The sequence below is a fragment of the Cupressus sempervirens genome, chromosome 3 (assembly GCF_028749045.1).
Source record: "Cupressus sempervirens isolate cs-2001-9-10 chromosome 3, ASM2874904v1, whole genome shotgun sequence".
Lineage (NCBI taxonomy): Eukaryota > Viridiplantae > Streptophyta > Pinopsida > Cupressales > Cupressaceae > Cupressus > Cupressus sempervirens.
In genome coordinates, this window is record NC_143120.1 from 64060631 (window position 1) to 64081872 (window position 21242).

Here is a 21242-nt window from a genome sequence, read left to right on the forward strand (position 1 = left end):
AAGTTCATCATAAGTATAAATCCCATTTTAAGTTTACTTTGCTCTACATTGATGGTTATGCCTAGAAAGCATTCCACACCCTTACTTCACATGTGCAATAAACCAATATAGAGTTTTAGCTCTCTAGAGGCTATTATGAATGAAAACTTTAGTAGAGATTATGGGGACCTTGTAAGGTTACAAACTCATGAAAGCATGATATTGGTTGTTTGAGTTAAGGATCTAAGGTATGTTGTTCAAGCTAGCAAGGCTTTGTAAAGCCTTATGCCTTTATTTTTTATTTTATTATTCTAGGATTTGCATTGTGTTCTCAATATTTAGAAGTATTTTCTTGTTTAATTTGTTTCTTGGTTTTTGGATCGGGACATTTCCATGTCCCTAATCAAAGGGATCTTTCTTCTAACATAAAATAATTTTATAAATAAGAGAGCTTATATAGTATGATACCACATAAATCTCTCAATAGAACTATAGAAAAATCTTTAGGAGTACCAAAGTCATGCTTGAAAGCTTTATACTTGCATCCTACATAGTATATGAATAGATAGTGACTCCTCTTTGACACTGTCATGAGACCCTCTTAGACAAAAGAAACTGACAATATAACTTACATCAATAACATATTGGCTAATAATGGTTGAATATGAATATACATGTATAAGAAGCCTTACTTATATAAGTAATGCATGATGTATAATTACATAAGATGTTCACATATGTCTTGATCATATACAATTAGATAACTACCTTGGATTCCAATATTAAATGCACAATGCTAATCTTAAAGATTCCACAAATAAATAAATAAATAATGAGAGATGACCCCATTATAACTAATATTTAGATAGGAAATAACCCCTTTCACAAGAACACATAAATATGTAAACAGATTAAGAGTGTTTTATAAGTACTAGATTTTTATTTTTATTTTTATTGTTGTGTAATTTGTCCATAAATTTTTAACTAGTCAATTATAAAATTAAAATTAACTTTATTGACTTATAATCTTTATATTTAAAAATGTTATATATAATCTCCAACAAAAATTAATAATTATATAATGACATCACATCTTTGGTAACAATGAAAAGCCTCAAAAGTTATTTATGAATTATATTGATTATAAATAATCATTATTCATCTTGAGTTTTAATTAGAAATATCAATATTTAAAAATATATTATATTATTTTATCAATAGTAATAAACTATATTATATTTAATATATATATATATATATATATATATATATATATATATATATATATATATATATATATATAATTTTCTTTTTAAAAAAAATATATAAAATTTTCTTCAAAATATTAATAATGAATCTTAGTTATATATTAATATTAAATATTAAAAATAATAGTAATACAATATTTGAGAAAACATTAAATATGATCATCTATTATATTTAATAATAGTATATTACAATATTTAAAATTATATATAATATAAAACAATCTTTCAACATAATTTACTTAAATCTTTCAATATAACATCTTAGTAAAATATAATATATATCACCATCTAAATCTTAATCTCTTCAAGTAGGAGCTTCTTACTTGCTAATCAAAAGAAATATTCTTATGAGATTCTAATCTATCAACTATTTTTTTAATATATTGAAGAAGATTTGAAAGCCTTTAGGTGTCTTTTATTATTATGAAGTATAGTATATATGACATATAAGTAAGTTTTGAAAATTTGTAGACTAAACTACATAAGAGACCATCTAGATAACTTAGGAAAATAAAATTTTAATGCATATTTTATAGTGTTAAGACACACTCAAATATTGAAAGAAGTAAAATTGATTTAAATGTTATCTATGTGGTTAATAGAGTTGTAGCTATTTAATCTTTCATAGCCCAAAATCATTTATTAGTAATAATTTAATTTTACTAGATAAGTTTAAAAATATTAATTATTCATGTTAGATTTTCCGCTTATAATAATTGGTTTTATTTTTAAAAATAAATAAAATTTTAGTAGCTTTTAAATATATTATTATTATTTTATTATATTTTTAGTCTTATAATTTAACTATAATATAATATACTTTTAACTACCATCATCATGATTCATGGCAATCAAGACAGGTTTTGAATGCAAATATCCATTTTAGGCTTAGCCACTGTTCATAAGCCATTGGCGGAAAATAAGGAGAAGATTGAAGAAATCAACAAATTTTATCCACTAGAAGACATTATTCTTCATAATTCATTACTACTTTTAATATCGTTGACTGCAAGCGTTACGAAACCAAAAAACAGAAAAAAAAACATCCGCTCCAAGATTCGTTGTATTTTTGTTTTCTTTATGTTCAAATTTAAAAACCGCCAAGGAGTTAATATAATAAAAGATTATTCCACTGCACAGTGAATGTTCAGTGTACAAAGTGAATGTTAATATAATAATAGTTAGTGGTGGATTGCATAATTTGATATCTGGAAAAATATTCAGAGGAAACCATTTACAATCTGATTTTTTCAGGAAAAATCATTCTGTTTTTTTAAAAGTTGTTTTAATGGCGGATGAAAGGGTTGGTTATTCTTCTGCTGAAGACTTGGGGATTCCTTCGGGGCTTAACAAGATTAAAACACGATCGGGGCCATTAAAAGAAGAAAATCAGGTGGATTTAATTCCACCAGATATCAATTTTACTAGTCTGAAAATTTCAAGCGCGGCTGAGAAAAGGAAAGATGATAAAGATGAGAATTCGATGCAGGGTTTTTCCATTCAGTTGAATTCACGTTGCAGGATGAAGACTCAAAGTCAGTCTGGGACCGGCCGCCGTGCTACAGTCGTAGGTGCGATGAAATTTCTAAATTTCAGTTATATTTATCTGCAAAGCTTGAAAACTATGTCACAGAGCTTTGAATTCCGCTAGAGAATTTTTAGTTTTGAGCTCAATAGCTTGCGTATTATAAGAGCAACTTTAAATTCTGCTGTGAAATATTGTGGTAGGCAAACATAAATTATCTAAGTTCTATGTATTGACCTTAATTTCAGCTATATCGGTATAACCGAACGAAAGCCTTATTGGCTGCCTGACAGATAGAGCCACCTAGAAAAATTGATTGACGATAGATAGGTGAAATGAATTTCTTGTGTTTGCGCTTTAAAGGAAAATTCGGTTGTTTAGTGAATTTTCAGAAGGAATTTAATTAATTTTAGATGATACCGTTTCGCAGCCATTTTTTTATACTATGGTTCCGGATATAAGATCATCTAGAAGCATTTGAACAAATTCAGTTATGGTTTGCAAAATTCTAATTACAAAGTACAGATTCAATGTCATAGTTTGCATGCTGCGGGTCCTACACAGCCTGGTACGGTGATTCTGTATCAAATTTAAGCTTAGTTTTTGCATTATTTAGGGAAGTTTAAAAACCTGTAGGAGCAGCTGAAATTCTGCTACGATAGCTTTAATTCTGAGCTAATTGTCCACACATTTTAATGACAAGCTGAGATATAATAAATAGCTAGAAATTTAAAATAATTTTTATAACCCGAATTTGTGCGATGTAAGGTGAAAATTCTATTGAATTGTTAAATAATAAAATTAATTAATATTTGCTAATTTCTGGTGGTAAAATTACGAGTTGAAATGAGGCTGGGTGCTGCGCTGGTGGTACAGGGCTAGGGACCACGGGAATGTCAAATGAGCCTGGTTAATCATGTTATATTGGGGAAACTTTGAGTTCTGTGCAAAAACTTTTTATTGTCTGCTAAAGCTGAGTTTCTGTTTGGACGTTTTATTGACAAGCCAAGAGATTATGGCTAGCCAGATTTTTAAATTATTCCTACGGATATCTAGTCGTTAATTTCTTGTGTTTGTGGCATTTGATGTAAGTATTCAATTTTTTTTTTTATAGGTAAGATAAGGGTTCTATAAGGGCCAATGCCCATAACAACATGCCTAAAGCTCTTAAAAGTTAAAACCATAAAGGCAGACACATAATAAAGTACATAACTAAAGCCACAGATGCACGAGGAATGAAACAAAAGATACTTATCTACTCAATGACGACCAATGATCTCAATATGAATCCTTACTGGTTGTTAGGTTCAATTTTTATTCTTGGCCTCAGGAAAGAGCATATGATTACAAAAGAAACACTGCTTTTGGAGATACCTGGAAGGGTTTAGGAATTGGCTATACAGGCATCAAAAGGCCTGTTGATAAAACAATTTTATAAATTTAATAATTTAATATAATTTCAGAATACAGTTATATTCTAAGTTTAAATTTAATTAGAAAATTACAAACTGTCTTGTTAGCAAGCTTTTTGATGCCTGCATAAACAGCTCTAAGGGTGTAAAAACTAAATCTCAGGCAGTCATTATGAAGAATATTTCTCAAAATATCCTTTTACAAGGCCAAATCCTGAGACTAGATGTTTAAGTGCTAGATCAGCCTGCCTTTTCTCCAAAGACGGTGAAACATGTCTGACACATTCCTTTTTTACCGCCTTTCGAAGATAGAAGTCGCTTTCTTCCATTCATCAAAACTATCTCCAAAGGAGCAGGACTTCGTTTCAGGGAAAATCTTTCACAAAATCCATTCCTTAACTATCCAAACAACAGATGCAGCTAATGAGTTTAGAGACAAAATCCTCTGTAATGGAGGGTCAAGCATGCCTTACACAAGAATTCATCATGCCCTTTGCTCTCAGAACTTTTTTAATGAAACCTAACGGAGTTGCATCTGCAGCATGAAAGGCCCTCTGCAGCCAATGGCCTGAGACTACACCTGTGGTGAGTCTCCGTGGCAATGCTTGCTCATCCTGGCAGCCGCTCAATAAGATGCTGGGAACATTGCTCCCAATATTCCTTGTGACAGCACTGCACAAACAAAAACAAATGACAAATACCTGGAGACTGTCGTTCACTTTAAAACCATGAAATGCCAATGAATCAACACGTGGAGTCTCACAATGTTTCTAAATGTGGCTTCTCCCTCAAATCTCATTAAGCTTTAATCAAAACTCCTTTAGGAGCTGTCACCAAGACTTACACATGTGAAGGTGAACAGAAATCTGGTTCAGAATGAATGACCTTATGAGGATAATCTGCTTTTAAAAAGACTTCAATTTCGCAATCTATCAAGTTGATGCTTGTCCTTGTCTAGATAGACAAATGAGAGATCCCAGCTGTAGCTAGCTGTCAAACAGTTTGCATTCTGATTACATTCCCTGTAGCATATTGTATTGATTTATTGAAGGCGATTGATGTAAAAAGTGTGCTCACATTCTGAAATTCCTCCAAGATGTTAGCAAGATTCTAATTTTATTAATTTAAAGTACCAATTCTGTTAATATATTAGTTTAATTTCCTTAAACCTTTTTAATGCTGTAGTAATTTTCTTTTATGCGAATTTAAATGAAAATCTCAATTAATTTGTTAAATGAAAGAATGAATATTGTAAAATCAATCAATGACTTATATTTCTAATTTTTCAGATTGAGATAAGGTAATCTGGCTTTTGATGATATATAAACTGGATTTAGGATATTCTGTTTTGAGCTAATTCCAAGGAATGGCAGACATAGTCTCTGGTTCACTCAGAAATCAAGGCAGTTCAGCAATTAAAATTAAATTAAGATGCATCAGATAAATATCAATATTGTGTATGCAAAATTTGAAGAAATATTTTTTTGATATGTTAATACTAAGCAAACTTCAGCTGATGGTTTCCTTTTTCTCTTTGAAAAAGAGGGTAAATATTTTTTGAATAAAAGAGAACAATACAAAAATTGGGAACAACCGTCCCACCCAAGAGACTACAACCATAAAAAACCACCTAAGGAAGACCCAAACTGGGTCACCACTAACCAACCATATCATTCATAATAATCTTATCAAGCATCTGAGCATAATCCAAGGGCGACTTGTGTTGTAAACACACATGCCCCATTGCAAATGGGGACTCCCTAGTTTTTATCTTAGTGCCTTAGTTTTAGCTTAGTTGTTGTAGGTATGATTTAATAATAAACAATAGTAATAAGCCTAGAGTATTTGCATCCCTAATCTCAAAAGCCTTATCGAGTTTGTTACAAGACACATGTAATGACCCTTTTTTGGAAAATGATTTAATAATAAACAATAGTAATAAATTTAAAATATGAAAGAATAAAAACAAAATTTAAATAAGAAATATAAAAGAATAAAGTTAAAAATAAAATATGGTATAATGAATGGTGAGAAGGCATGAAATGAAAAGTTGTAATTCCCTCAAACATGAGATATAAAAGGTAGAGAACTTCATTTGAAAGGGGATATATGGAGGGACAAAGAAAGAACAAGGAAAATGAATTAAGGAAGCACTAATGGAAGAAGAGAGGAACAGGAAGGAGATAAGGAAGTGACTCTTCAAAGGTGGAGCAATGATTACAGGTTGTGACCCTTTTGAAGGGTGGGGATTGTGATAGGTTGTGAGTGTTATGAAGAGGGGTGACTCTCCCCCACATTGGATGATATAAAGGGGAGGAGGTTTCATTTGAGGCAATAAGAAAAGGGGCGATCAATTTGGGGAATAATATATTATTCTCAAAATGAACAATGGATAGTGGTGTCTCTACTCTTACGAAAGGTGGCGACCCTTTCACCCATACAATTTAACATAGAATTCATTCCAAGCATTGAAGGGGGTATATTAAAACAAGTAGATCAAGCAATCCATTCAAAAAAACATTTTTCATAAGTGAGAAAATAACATCCAACAAATCATTGAACCGTCTAGGGGATCAAACAAGGAAGCATTGAACCTTCTAGCTGATTTCAGAATTAATAAAGTGAAAACTAGTAGACTTTGGTATTTGCAAGGTGCTTGAAAATATTTGGGAATAATAGCAATCTCTCTCTTCACCCCCCCATCCCCCTGCCCCACCATTCTCTCTCTCTCTCTCTCTCTCTATATATATATATATATATGACTCAATTCTTGTCAAAGGTGGTGACAGATCCTCCACCAATAAGGTATAAAGGAGAATTCATTCCAAGCATTTTGGGGGTGTAATAAAACAAGCAGGTTAAGCGGTCCATTCAAAAAAAACATTGAGATTCACAAGTGAGTTAAGGACATTCAACAAATCAGTGAACCATCTAGGAGATCAAACAAGGAAGCATCAAATCTTATAGCTGATTTCAAAATTAATAAAGAGGAAACTTGCAGACTTTGATATTTGCAATGTGCTTGAAAATATATGGGAATAACATCAATACACTCAGGGGCATAATAAAACAAGCAGATCAAGCAATTCATTCAAAATAACATTGTCTCATAAGTGAGGAAAGGACATCCAGCAAATCATTGGACCATCAAAGAGATCAAACAAGGAAGCATCAAGCCTCATAGCTGATTTTAGAATTAATAAAGAGGAAACAAGAAGACTTTGTTATTTGTGAGGTGCTTGATTTTTTTTGGGAATAACGGCAAAATATCTGTTACTATATATATATATATTCTTGCTATCACTTTTTTATACATGTATAATTAGTTATATCAGTAAGGATCCTTTTAATACTTTGATCCAACCTACCACCCCATTATGGTGTGCAGGAAGAAAGACATGATAAAGAGGCAGCAGCACTGATATCCCCATGAAGTACACCAACCCTTGGGATGGGGGCCAGGAGGCCGTATAACTGGGTGCTCATTTGGTGCTTTGGTTTGATTGGAGAGGACAGGGTCCCATGCCTTGTATGATTCTCCAAGGGATTCCATAATGTGGATTGGTTGGTAGGAAAATCTTTTTGATTGAAACTCATCATACTCTCAAAGAGGATGGACAAGGAAACATAAATAGGGGCAGATACAAGCATCGGACTAGGTCACCCATTTTGATCATCCAATGTGGCTAACACTCGAAGCCAAGAGAGATGACATATCTGCTCTTGGGCTTTGTGTGAAGATTGCTTTTGTCCAATTCTATCATGCTCCTTCATTCAAACTTTATTGTGACTTGACCTATCTAATTCTAATGAAATTTTCAAATTATATATATATATATATATATATATATATATATATATATATTTGTATCAATATGTGTGATTACTAGCCCTAACGAAGATTATCAATATGTATTATTTTTATGAAGTTGTCAGTAGGCAGCTGTGTGGAATTTTCTATTAGTATGGGGTTTGTGGTCAAGGAAAGTCAATCTTATTTGTATCTAGTTTGTTTGATATCCACACTTGTAAGAGAACATCTATACCTTCAGATTGCCCAAGTAATAAATGTTTGAGGAGACATGGTTCAAGGAAGTTTCATCTTCCGCAAGCTTTGGTTTGATGCACGGTAAAATATTTTTTGTTTGAACACCTGAAACTATTATTCGAATCTAAAAAGAGTATGTTTAGGCATAGAGCTGTAATTTTTATGCACTTAAAGGATTCTTGCATGGTGGCGAGGTACATCTTTAAGAATATGACGCGGTCTCAGTATCCTTTACTGTGAGAATGCGACCCATGGCCACAGTAAACACAGTAAACACAGTAAACATTTGGTGATATTTGAACACAGAATACGGTTGAGAGTGATTCAGGTTTAAAATTATTCAAAAAGTTGCCCAAGCTTACCCCACCCTGTGCATAGCAAAAACTTACACCTAAGAAAGGAAAAAAAAGAAAGAAAACTATCATGCTTTTCCTACATATGAATCTTTGAAAAACATTATGAAAATGTCAGTTCATGAGAAAGAGTCAAATTATGATTAAGTAGAATCGAAATAATGTTTGATCACTGTTCTGGAAAAGGTCATGGCAGAGGCAAGAATGTCTCCCACCGTTCTGCAGCTTACCTTGATAAGGAGTCTAACCAGAATTTCGATTCAAAGGGTTCTCAGGTACTGTTTCAATCAATTAGTCTTTATTTTCTGAATATTTCTGTAAATACGATTGCAATGTGAAGGCTATTTGTAAATAAGAGTTTCACTCTATTTCCCCTATGTTTTCAATAGTGAGCCTTTTGTGTTGTGTTTAACTTGACAGGTTTCCTATAAAGATGCAATTACTTGTAATGGGAAGGATATGCAGGTCAAAAAACCTATGTTGCAAGAACCACATGTTAGAAAATTTCCAAAAGGTTTTAAAAGCTACTCTCATGAATTAGGACCCCGAGGTGGCGTGCGTCCATCCTGTCCTCGAGCACATAGTGACAATGATTTGAAGGTGAAGTTATTTCTTGTTATGTTGTAACTGAAATCTGTTATTCTTTTGGAGGACTAATCCATGCAAGCATATGCTCTGCAACATCTGCAGGCTTGGATTGTTTAAATAAATTCAGGTGGACTTATGGCAAATCTGACATATCATAGTCAAAAATTGTATATTTTTTTAAATATGAAATTTTCTTAATCTGTTGATATCTGGATGCTTACTAATACAACAAACTAGCTGAATAAACAATTCCCCCGTGTTGTGTTCAATGGCTTCCAACCTGTCTTAACTAGTTGGTTGGTTGTTCATTTGACAATCCTTGTTTTGTATGTTGTATTTTAATTTGCATTTTATGGGTTTCTTAACTAATTTCCCCTTGTCTACCTGTGATGTTTACCATTGGACAGGAACTACTAGGAGCCTTGCACCATAGATTCAACATGGCTAAAGAAGAAGTGAACTCGGAACTTGAAATATTTGCGGGAGATGTTTTTGAAGTTCTTGAGAATAAGGATTCTTTTAATCCAGATTGGCAGGAGAAAATTGAGGACCTTTTGGTTCTGGCCCGTGAATGTGTCATGATGTCTCCCAATGATTTTCGTAGACAATGTGAAAGTGTTGTACACGATTTGGCCGAGAAGAGGCAAAAGATGCCTGTAGGATTACTGAAGCAACTGCACACACGCATTCTTTTTATCTTGACACGGTATACTAGGTTGCTACAGCTCCAGAAAGAGAGTGGTCCAAATCAAGAAGATTCAATTCATAAGTTCAAGCAATGCTTAAAAGGTGTTCCTTCAGTTGAAACGAGCTGGATGAAAGGCACTAGCAAGAAAAACAAAGCAACAACTGATTCTATTAAGTTCCAAAAGCTTGATGATGCTCCCAGAAGTGAGTTGATTAGAGATGGGCCAATAATCTTATCAGATAATAAAGGTTTTCCAATACAATCTTCTTTTCAGACAAATGGATCCCATGCAGAGCATTATGCAGCTATAGAAAAAAATGTGATGTACCTGGACTCACAAATTCAGAACAAGTCTGCAGAAGGTTATCCTGCAGATTCAAGTAGGTTTTCTGTGAAAATGGCAGTACCAAAAGGTAAGTCACTTGCTACCTGGGATGAAAATTTTGGTTCACAGGACTCAGCAATACATAGTAGTTCACCTTCTAAGATGCACTATAGAACATTCGGAGGTTCATTTGACCAGCAAACTAGTATGGAAGACCTTGAATCAGTAATTTGTAGAATATGTGAAGAAGAAGTGCCTACCTCACATTTGGAGCCTCATTCTTACATATGTGCATATGCTGACAGGTGTGATTCTAACGGTTTAAATGTTGATGATCGGCTGATAAAAATAGCAGAAACTTTGGAACAGATAGTAGAAACATATACTCCAAAAAGTTTTCGAACATCTTCTGGGAGTCCAGACACCACTAAATTGCAAAATTTACACGCTGCAAATGAATTTGAAAGTCAGTCTCCTGGATTAAATGATTGGCACCATAAATATTTGGAGGGAATGGTTGAAGACCTTCATGAGATTGATACAGCTAGTATTGATGATTGTAGGGCTCCCAGTGCAAATAATCTAAAAGGCCTTTTTGCACAGAAGTTTGAACAAGGTCTTGCTTCATCATCAGTTGGTAGCTTGACCCCACGTTCTAGTTTAAATACTCCAAGAGCCAATCTCATTGATATTTTTTGGTTGGAACGCTATAATTTGGCAGGAGTTGAAGACACTGTGCAGGTATGCAACTTATTTGCTTTGAAGATTCGTTAATTAATCAGTTTTTCCCACAGAGTCAATTGGACGTGTTAAATATTTTCATATCAATTGCTTGTTTTAGATATGTCATTATTATTTTCTAAGTTACCAATGCTGGTTCTGATGCTGATGCGGGTGCGGGGTGCTGATGCACGGATTTTTTTTTTTGGGGGGGGGGGGATTTTGGATGCGTTTGGGTGCGTGTATATATATATAAAATTTATGTATGCAAAGAAATGCAAGAAATATACAAAAATAAACCATTCCGTAGCAATTAGCATATTCAAATTGAAATAACAGTAATGTCTAATTAGTAAATTACTCAAGTTCAAGATTCCAATCCAATTCGAATTACAAAATCAAAACATAGTTCATGGTTCAATATTGATCAATCAAGAGTCGAGGCTCAAGATTCACAAATCAAATTCAGTCAATCAAAATCATAAGGATTCTCAAAAAAATCCACATTCTCATCATCTCCTTCTGCTGCAACACGTGCAAGTTCATTTGAACCAAATGAGAAGAGAGCCCAGCTGCAAAGAAGATGAGAGGAATGAGAAATGAATAGCCTATACTAGGGCCGTGTTAGGGTTTTGGGGCAAAACAGAAACAAAATATAATTAAAAAAAACAAAAAAACACATGTTATATTGTGTCACTTAAGTGACTTGGTGCCTAAAAATCGCGGATGCTCAGTGGATTCACATGGATGCTTCATGGATGCTTCACGGATACTTTCCCAAGCATCCTGTGAGAACCTGTAGGCAGACTCCATGCATCCTACCCACCTCCCCTGCGCATCCAAACACCTCCATGCATCTTCACGCATCCACACCAGCATCCGGGTAAAACATGCATGCACCAGTCTCTTAGATTATTTTGTAGTCCTTCTCAATTTAATCTCGCAATTAAAAACTATTAGGAGATGATTTGTTTTTTCAGTTGACTGTTATGATCACACAAGTACAGTGAATTAGTTAGAGAAGCATTTTTTTAAATTTGAGAATATCTTAAATGATAAATCTAAATATTTGATGGTCTCTCATGTGGTAAATAGAAACTCTTTTTGTTGTTGGATATACTTTTGTTCCTTTATGAATGACAATGGTACAGTTATTGTATGCAAGAATCAAACTTAATTAATAGCAAAAATTTCATAAGAAAGGTTCAATTTATTGAAATATGGAGCTATATCAATCTCTGATTCTTAATGATTAAATCTGTCAGTACAAGTTTCTATTGCTGCCACTTTCTTATATTATGGACCTAGCATGCCTACCTAAAATAATGGGGACAGATATGCTTCCAAAGTACATTTCAATTGAATTGTGTTCATTTTCTACAAATGTTGAATAATCTTTTTTAATTATCCTTTAGCTATCATGCTGAAGGTAGTAATGATGTTGCTATACACATCATCTGGTTGGCAGTTTTCATAATTAATATAGTAGCAACGTTTCTATACAAACTGTCTGGTTGAAAGTCTTAATATGAATGCTAGAAGTATTATTTCCGTTGTTTTCATTTTAATGAAATGTTGACAAGGATTATCTCTCTGTTCCAATAAAAGAAAACATGCAGCTGCAGAGTAGTTGTTAATGGCTTTGTGCGATTTTCAAATTTGCATGTTCCTAGAAAACTCAGATCGAATGGAATGTAATGGAACCCATGCACAACAATTTTTCCTATGAATGTTTTAAAATTTAATTTCTAGTGATGGATTTTTACAATCTTGACCTGACTTTGTTGTTGAGCCTCACTTTTATTCTGGAACGAATTTCCATGTAAATTGTCTGTTAATCACTGATAATCATTTTCTCATAAATATTGCTTTAGTTATATCTGAATATTAGTGATCTTATACGAATATATTCTAGCAATACACATCAATAATATTTTCTTATTTGCCATGAGTATTCGTAATGTTTGTATCATGTGGTAGTAGGTACTATTCTCTCTCTCATGTTTATGGTTTACCTATTTTGGGTTTATCTCCTATTTATAATTGTTTTTGATATCTCGCTCTTAGGCTTTGGTTCCTTGTTTCTTTTCGGTATTGGGTCCATTTTTTATTCCTTCCTCCTGTCGTTACTGGATCTACTTAAGTCCCACTTATCTATTTTTGTCCCATTATGGATTTATATGTTTCTTTCTTTATTTCATTATCGCTATATGACTTACTTCTTGACTTTGCAGATGACTGATCTGGCAGATATTGCACGTTGTGTGGCAAATACAAATCTCACAGAGGAAGGGGCAACAGAATACTTGGCTGCTTGCATGCAAGATCTACAGGATAATTTGCAGCATAGCAAGTTTGAAGCTCTTATTGTGGACACATTTGGACGTCTTGTAGAAAAACTTCTAAGGTATTCAAATTGCTCTGATTTATGTGCTCAATGTTGAGCACACAGGTTCAATCTGTTTTTCTGCTTCTTTCAACTGTAAATTTCTCTGTTCTTTATTCAAATGAAAATCAAAGATGTATTTTTTCTTTTGTTACTTTTTGTTTTATGCAGAAGATTTTGCACACATTTTTCCTTAATATGCTAGTTCAATCATTTTAAAGATTGGGCTAACTATTTGGTAAATGCAGATGACACGTTTGGATCTCAGAACTACAAATAGCCTCATATATATAATTATACAAATTATTTCAGCAATTTTAAAGCTAAATAAGTCTTCAAATTTTTGGTTCTTCATTAAAAATAAAATCAGCCAATCTCATTTTGCAGATGCTTATGCAACACATCTTTAAAATCATGTTATCCAGTTAAGGCAGAGGCCAAGTTTGAATTCCAACTGTAATAGCTTAATTATGCCATAGGTGTTTCTTATATGAAGTTGAAGAGGCTGATTGTTCAATCCAACGGTCATTAATCTTCCTGAGAGGAGGACGGCCCTTTAAAGGAACTGATCTGTTCAATTTTTTTTCCTTTGCATGTGGCAACATGATGAGTTCATTGCTTTGCATCTACTTTTACCAAAAGTGAAATTGATACTTTTCAATAATGTTACCTACTTACTGGCCTAAATAAATGCCCCGGCTCTCCCAAGGAAAATTTGCAGTTACAAAGGTAGAATGTCAGCTGAGCAGCTAAGACGAGAAGATATCCTAGTTCAAGGAAGCGTTCAGCTTGTTTGAAAAAGTTGGAGACAGCGAGTACAATGCTAAAAATCTTTATTCTTTTCTGATATTTTTTTGTTATTGGTAGTAGAGTAGTTAGGGCTTTGGAAAGATCTTTGTTTGATTTTACTTATATGACAAACTATGTGTGTTCTTGAAGGAAGTTGTCAAGAAGTTAGTGTTTTGAAATGATATTTTTTTGAGTTTGCTTCTACAGTAAATTCCGTGCTATTGTAAGACGTTGTGGAGAAGTTAGTGTGCGCAATTGGTAACGTAGGAAGAATTGAGTAAAATGGGTTGATCATAGTTTGGAATCCCTTGGCCTCCATTTTCTCTGCTACTACAATTTGCATTGTGAAAATTCACTGTTGTGTACATCATAAAATAGTTAATTATTTTCAGTTGTATGAATTTGGTGGTTGTTTTAGGTGATTTTTTCCCCCTCCCTTCACAATTTCTACATTTGGGGTTGAATTTCTGAGTATGCATCTTAAGACTTGGTATTAAATGTTGAAGTATTCTTCATGACAACTATTTTACCATTTGCATCGTTTCTAAAAATGCCATCAAGTTTGTTCTTTGTCCAGAAAGATTGTTATCGAAGTCTAATGGTGTTCAAAAACATTGAAGCGATGTTCACTGTGACACTTCTCCAATTGAAATCTGAAATAATGTGGTACATTGAACTATTGTGTAATTTAATGATTTATTACCTATATTCTAAATTGACGTTGCAAAATTGTTCTGCGTCTATAATGTTCGTAAATGTTAAAAGAATATAACATGTATAATTGATTTTTTAAAATGTTTTCTTCTGATTATATTTGATTATATAATTACAATTTATATATTGAAGTTTGTGTTGTCTTATCAAGATTTATTCTCATGAGAGATGGATTCATGTTGAATCACTACTCATGAAACATGGGTCAATGAGTTTGACTCAAAACTACACAGTTAAATCCTGATGGCAATATCACAATTGTATTGCTATTAATCTATAATTAGTTTGATTTTAGTCATCTAGCAATATTTAATGCCGATAGGCATTCTACAATGGTAGAATGGGTGCAGTGGGATGGTGTGACTGTGTTAATGTTAACTTTTATTGTTCTAGGTTAAATTTGACAACCATCTACATGTCAAAAGTTTAAATCTTATTATAAATAGAATATACTTTAAAAAAATAATTTAATAAATACCACATTAAATATTTGTTTAAATTATAATATTTAGAGATTTAAATCATCCATTTTTTGTTTAAATCTTATTATAAATAGAATATACTTTTAAAAATAATTTAATAAATACCACATAAAAAATATTTGTTTAAATTATAATACTTGGAGATATAAATCATCCATTTTTTTAGAAATTAAAATAAAAAATCAACTAAGTAGAAAATTAAATAAATGGAGATAAAGGAAATATAAATAATTTTAGATGTAGTAAATTACATTATAATTATTTTGTAGTGGATATCTATCGACATTTATTTAGATAGATTTATTTAAGATATCTATACTAGTATTGTATCATTTTAAATTTTTACATGGAATATTTCTTTTAGTGATTAATAAATATATTTGAAATAGAGTTATTTTTCTTCTCTTTGTACATAGTCATTGTATAAATTCAACACATAGAGTAACAATTTGATAACATTTAAGATGTGAAATCCCTAAGTCCATATGCTACCTTATCAAATTCTACCAACATTGAATTTGGGTGAGAGAAACAATGTTATTTTTTTCTATGATGGTGTTCAAGGAGAATTAATGACTATAGCTAATTTTCCTCGTGGTTTGTAGAGTTAATTTCTGAAATAAAATATTGCACAGCTGGAAAAAAGATGTCATAAATATAACCAACAACCATACTTTTTGCTGCAACTAGTAAATTAACTTATATCAATCTACCCTACTAGAGAAACATGCACCGTTAGATTTCACTTTTTAGCTCCTCTTTATCTATCGTATAGTAAATGCCTTTGGCATAAAAATGAATCATTCGGTCTATGATTTCTTGGCACTACTGATGAAAGATGCTTAAAAGTGGGCCTAAGATCTATGGTTCAAAGGCGTGCAAGACAATGAACATCAAACATAGATAAGTACATATACATATATATATATGTGTATATATGTACATACATACATGCATACATACATACATACATATATATGAAGATGTGGGAAAATAGAGAGAGGAAGAAAAAAAATAGGGGGCATAGATGGAGGGATGGCGAAAGAGATGTGGATTTATGTGAAAGAGAAAGATACATTAGAGATAGGAAGATAGAAAGAGAGATAGAATGGTAAAGAGATAAGGAGAGAGATTGAAAATGGGGCAAATACTTAATTGACCTTTCATACAGATACGACGTACCCATTGTGCACTAAGGTGCGATTGCTAGTATATCAATTTATACAAAAGATCTCTAGAATGGAAGTTTTTATTGATAGTCTATTTTTTTTATAGCTATCAAGATCTAAGCCTTTGAAACTTTATGTGCTGGTCATACTTGTTCCTTGAGATTTTGTGAAATGCTAAACTAGTAATAAAATACAAGCACGGGATTTCGAAGTAAAGGGCCAGATTATCATCATTACATCAAATTTCCAACTTATTAAAAACAAAGGGAGAGTCTATGATCTCCATTAACTAGAGGTAGTCGTAGTCAATGCCATAAAATTACAATGCCTTGAACTTTAATGATTTTTTTTGACGAGGCTTCTAATATTCAGTTTTGTGTGCAGATGGGTTTTGAGTACTTGTAGGTTTGTTGGCTACAGGTTGTGGGAAAATTTTTAGACTCATTGCAGTTAGTTCTAGCTTCTAATTTGGTGAATGATGGTTACTGTAGTCCTTTTATGATGTTGGTATATATATCTTAAAGTAATGCTTTGATGATTATAGTTGGTTGGGCAAGTTGGTGTGGTCGGGATTTGCCTTTAGATACTTGTAAGTAGGCATTTACGGGATAGCTAATTTTAGGGTCAACATTATTGTTATCTTCTATGCTAGCCTTTGGCCGGGGACCGGTTGACTTTACTTCTCGGACATTGGTACTTTGTTAGGCAAACTAGCTCCATGTATAAGATCCAAACAAGTGTTACGGGACTCGCCGAGTCATGCCAGGACTCTGCGAGTCCGAGGCAGAGTCCATGTTTCCGAGGCAATCTGCCTTTGGACTCGGACTCGGCCGAGTCCTGGCAGAGTCCACGTGTACTCGCCGAGTCCAAGGACTCTGCCGAGTCCTAGGCGAGTCCAGAGCCCAGGACTTTGATTTTTTTAATTTTTTTTAAATTAAAAAAAAAAAATTAATTTTTTTAGAATTTTTTTTTTTTTTAAAAGATAGAGATGTCCGGAAGATGTTTTTTACAATGTATATGAATTCTGAAAATGATGTGGCATGTCAAGAATCTATTAAGGATTGAATCTTAAATCTTAAATCTTCAACTTTATATTATGTTATTCAATTTTTTCCTTCAAAAGTTTGTTATTATACTTGTATGATTTTCCGAGTCCTTGCCGAGTCCTGGCCGAGTCCGGTTGCCGAGTTCGAGTCCGAGTCGGATTTTGACTTTCCGAGTCAGAGGCGAGTCCGAGTCCCGTAACACTGATCCAAACAATGACTGATACTTCTAACTGGCTGTAATCCATCAGGTACATTTTCTCAAATAATATCATGGAAACTGACAACAATGCTTCAATTTTAGGTGCTTGCTCATTCTCATCTTTCTTTTCCGACTTTCTAGGAATCAAGGCAAAACACATATTGCCCTTCTTCAAATCCCTAATGAACTGATTTTCTTCAACCAAACATACTCTAACAATCGTACAATGATCATCCTTAGGTTACTCTATCAAAGGCAACAAACTTGTCTTTCCCATTAGCCCAAATAGTATAACAATTCAATCTATATAACAATTCAATCTACCATCATGCAAAGCTTGTCTCTCATACTGCCAAGGTTTATCTAACAAGATGTGACAGCAATCCATAGGCATAATATGACACAAGACTTCACCATAATAAGTTCCAATTTTGATTTTCACAAGGCATTGTACACTTATAAGCAATTTATGCTCATCCTTGATCCAAGCACTATGATAAGGCCTAGAGTGCTTCAATCTCTGTAACTGTAACTTTGTAACCAATTCTTCTGATGCCAAATTATCAAAACTTCCACTATCAATGATTACTTTGCAACATTTACCTACGACCTTATATATAGTCTTGAAAAGACTTTTCCTCAATACAAGATCTTCAATCATTTCTCCATTCCACAAGGTTCTCTTAATCATCAAATTTTCTTCTTCTGTAGGCCCATTAGGTGAATTTTATCTTCCCACACTGGATCATTTCTACTTCATCATCAATATGTCTAGATTTGTTGTCTAACTTGTAGAATTCTTCAGTATACTCTTTCATAGTCATATCCTTTTGCTTCAAATTTTGCATTTTCCTCAAAAAACTAGCTTGATAATCACTAGGTAGGAATTTACCCTTCAACTTACCAACCATCTTATCCCGAGTCCTAATCTTTTCTTTCCCTCTTCTTTGTCTATCAGTTTGCAAATGTTCCCACCAAAGAGACGCATGTCCTTTCAAATTTGTAGCTGCTACCTTTACCTTCTTATCAATTGATCTTCTTTCATACTCAAAATAGTTTTACATCTCAAAGATCTAATCTAACAATTCATTAGCATCAAGCTTACCATGGTAATCAGAAGGATTAAAATGTGGTTTAGCATTCATTCTGGTCAAGGCTCTCAAGAATCTTTCATCACCTTGTTCTAAATTAGGGACTTGTTCGCCAACCTCCTCCGCTTCATCCTTACTATGATATTCAATAGATCTTCCTCTTTTTTGGGTCATCTCAACAGCTTCAAGTCTAGCTGCAATTTGTCTCAACATATCCATGATAGAAGGATTTGCATTTCCTCTTCCACGAACCATCTTTACAATGATCATAACCCTCCACAATTTAAAGGTCAGATTTTAGATCTGCCACCCTACAACCAAATCCAAATTAAGGTTCTACATTATCCAACTTCCCAAGGAATGAAAATTTTGCTCTGATACCAGCTAACGCAAACTAGGCAAGGAGAACCCTCAAGGAGGTTGTCCACACCAAGCTGTTAGAGTAAACACATGGAAGTACAACACGAAATAGAGAGGAAACAACATAATTGAATTGATTCAATGCAGATCCAATGTAATTGCCTTACAACATGCTAGGCATAAGGTCTACTCGGTGCAACTTTTAATTACAAAAGAATATCCAATATGCGAGCTAATTGCTCAAGAGCTTAACCTCTTGATCTTCTCTTCTAAGATTTGCTAGCCCTAGATACCTAATTCATTACATAGTATAGCCATTAGGACACATAGGTCAGCTGAAAGATTATAATTTCCAAATTAGGAAACATATTACATAGATAGGTCCCATATTGCAAGGAGAAATGAGCGACCACACAATTAAGCATATGAAGAGATGCTATCTTAGAGATATGTCCACACGAGATTCAAGAATCCACATGAAAGGGCACGAAAGATTGCATACACCGAAGAACTTCGCATAAGAAAATTCCCACATGCTACACAAGGTGCCAACGAAGAACATGCCATGAGAACGAATGAATGAGAACACACCAATGATAAAACATTAAGAGCCACAATCAAAGAGGTAAGATCAGCGATAGGTCAACTCTAAGTACCCATGGTCGCAGATGAAACAAAGCATGAACAACAAGACTGTTCACACGATCAACAATTTGGAAACAAAAAACAAAAAATAAAGCATTGATTGATGCAAGATTACCAATGAACCCAAGATGCTCTTGCATCAACAACCCACCTCCCCAAATCTTAGATGTCATCCAAATCAAGCAGTGGAGCTTGTTCTTGTGCTGTCCAATCACAATATGGAACTATATCATCCAAATTAGTTGGAATACCTTATATTTTTTCTACCTTGTATGCAAATGAAGATTATATTGCACAGAGACAAGCTCATTGAGGAATTTATAAGCCAACTTAGTTGTCTTCTTCATGTAGATGGCATCATACAACTCCAATTGCACTTAGAACTGGATGAATTGCAAATTTCCACGTCTTAGCACAAAATTGCTGCAAATGATCTCATCAAAGGCTAGGAGGATGTTTTTTCATAGGAGTAAAAGAAAAATAGTCAAAATGAAATTAGGATGAGTTTTCTTTCAATCCTAGTCATTATATTCTTATGCTGACAAGTTTTTGCCAAAAATTCAACAAAAACTCAACAAGTTTTTGTGGCAAATGAATGGTATAAACATTCACAAGCTTAAATAACTCGCAAATTTTTCACTATTTGGCAAGTTTTTCATCTATTATCTTGGTAGTGAAACTATTTACCCTATCTAGGTGAAGTTTTTCAGATTTTGAAGTGGATTTACATAGTTGAAGTTTTGAGGAAGGTTTGAAATCTTTGGACGAATGTAAAATTTAGAATTCATTGTAATAATAAGAGTGTTGGAGTTGGATGCCATGAGTTTATGCAATGAAGGATTGGGCAAATAATGGAATGAATTAGGTGTCATAGCTAGAGGATGTTATAGATATAGCTAGGTTATTATTTCATGGTTGAATTGCTATTTTACTTCATATACTTTAGCTGTAGCTATCCATCCTAGCAACATGTGAATAATGCATTGTTTGCTGGGTTCATAGTATAAGTTTGGGACATGTCTTTCAAACAACAAAATATATAGTGTTGTATTTGCAGTGATAATAAGAGGAGGTCGAATTTGATTGGAGGGATCTCTTAGACTCTTATGCTATTGACCTATCTGTAGAGACAAGGGCTAAATGTTGATTCCCACATAGGTCATGGGCATTCTCCATGGTTAGATTGTGGGATAAAAGTGAAGTTGACACAACTTCAATATGCTACACATTCGCCTTTAATATGTGAGGGATTAATTGGTTGATGTACCACCCTAAAATTTAAGCACCTATAATTAGATACTCAATTTAGTTCCATTTTAGCATGTATGGGTTCCAACATTGATTTCATTTTCTCCTAATGCTTGCTTGACCTTTAAATTAACATTATGAGTCCCGTGTTAATTCAAATTCACCAAACAGTAATGTGAGCCCTTATTTTTAGGCATGCTTCTTTAC

The 21242-nt window shown here is 33.3% G+C and overlaps 1 protein-coding gene across 1 annotated transcript in view; it reads left to right on the forward strand.

The window, feature by feature from the left end:
- Positions 1-2267: 2267 nt before the first annotated feature.
- Positions 2268-21242, forward strand: part of LOC149564798 (putative serine/threonine protein kinase IRE4) — a 282390-nt gene continuing 263415 nt past the window's right edge. Inside the window, exons 1-5 of the mRNA XM_089818380.1 lie at positions 2268-2818; positions 8772-8860; positions 9006-9185; positions 9581-10927; positions 13141-13313. Coding sequence (XP_089674506.1) covers positions 2536-2818; positions 8772-8860; positions 9006-9185; positions 9581-10927; positions 13141-13313 — 2072 coding nt within the window. The 5' untranslated portion in view covers positions 2268-2535. The remainder of the gene's footprint in view (positions 2819-8771; positions 8861-9005; positions 9186-9580; positions 10928-13140; positions 13314-21242) is intronic.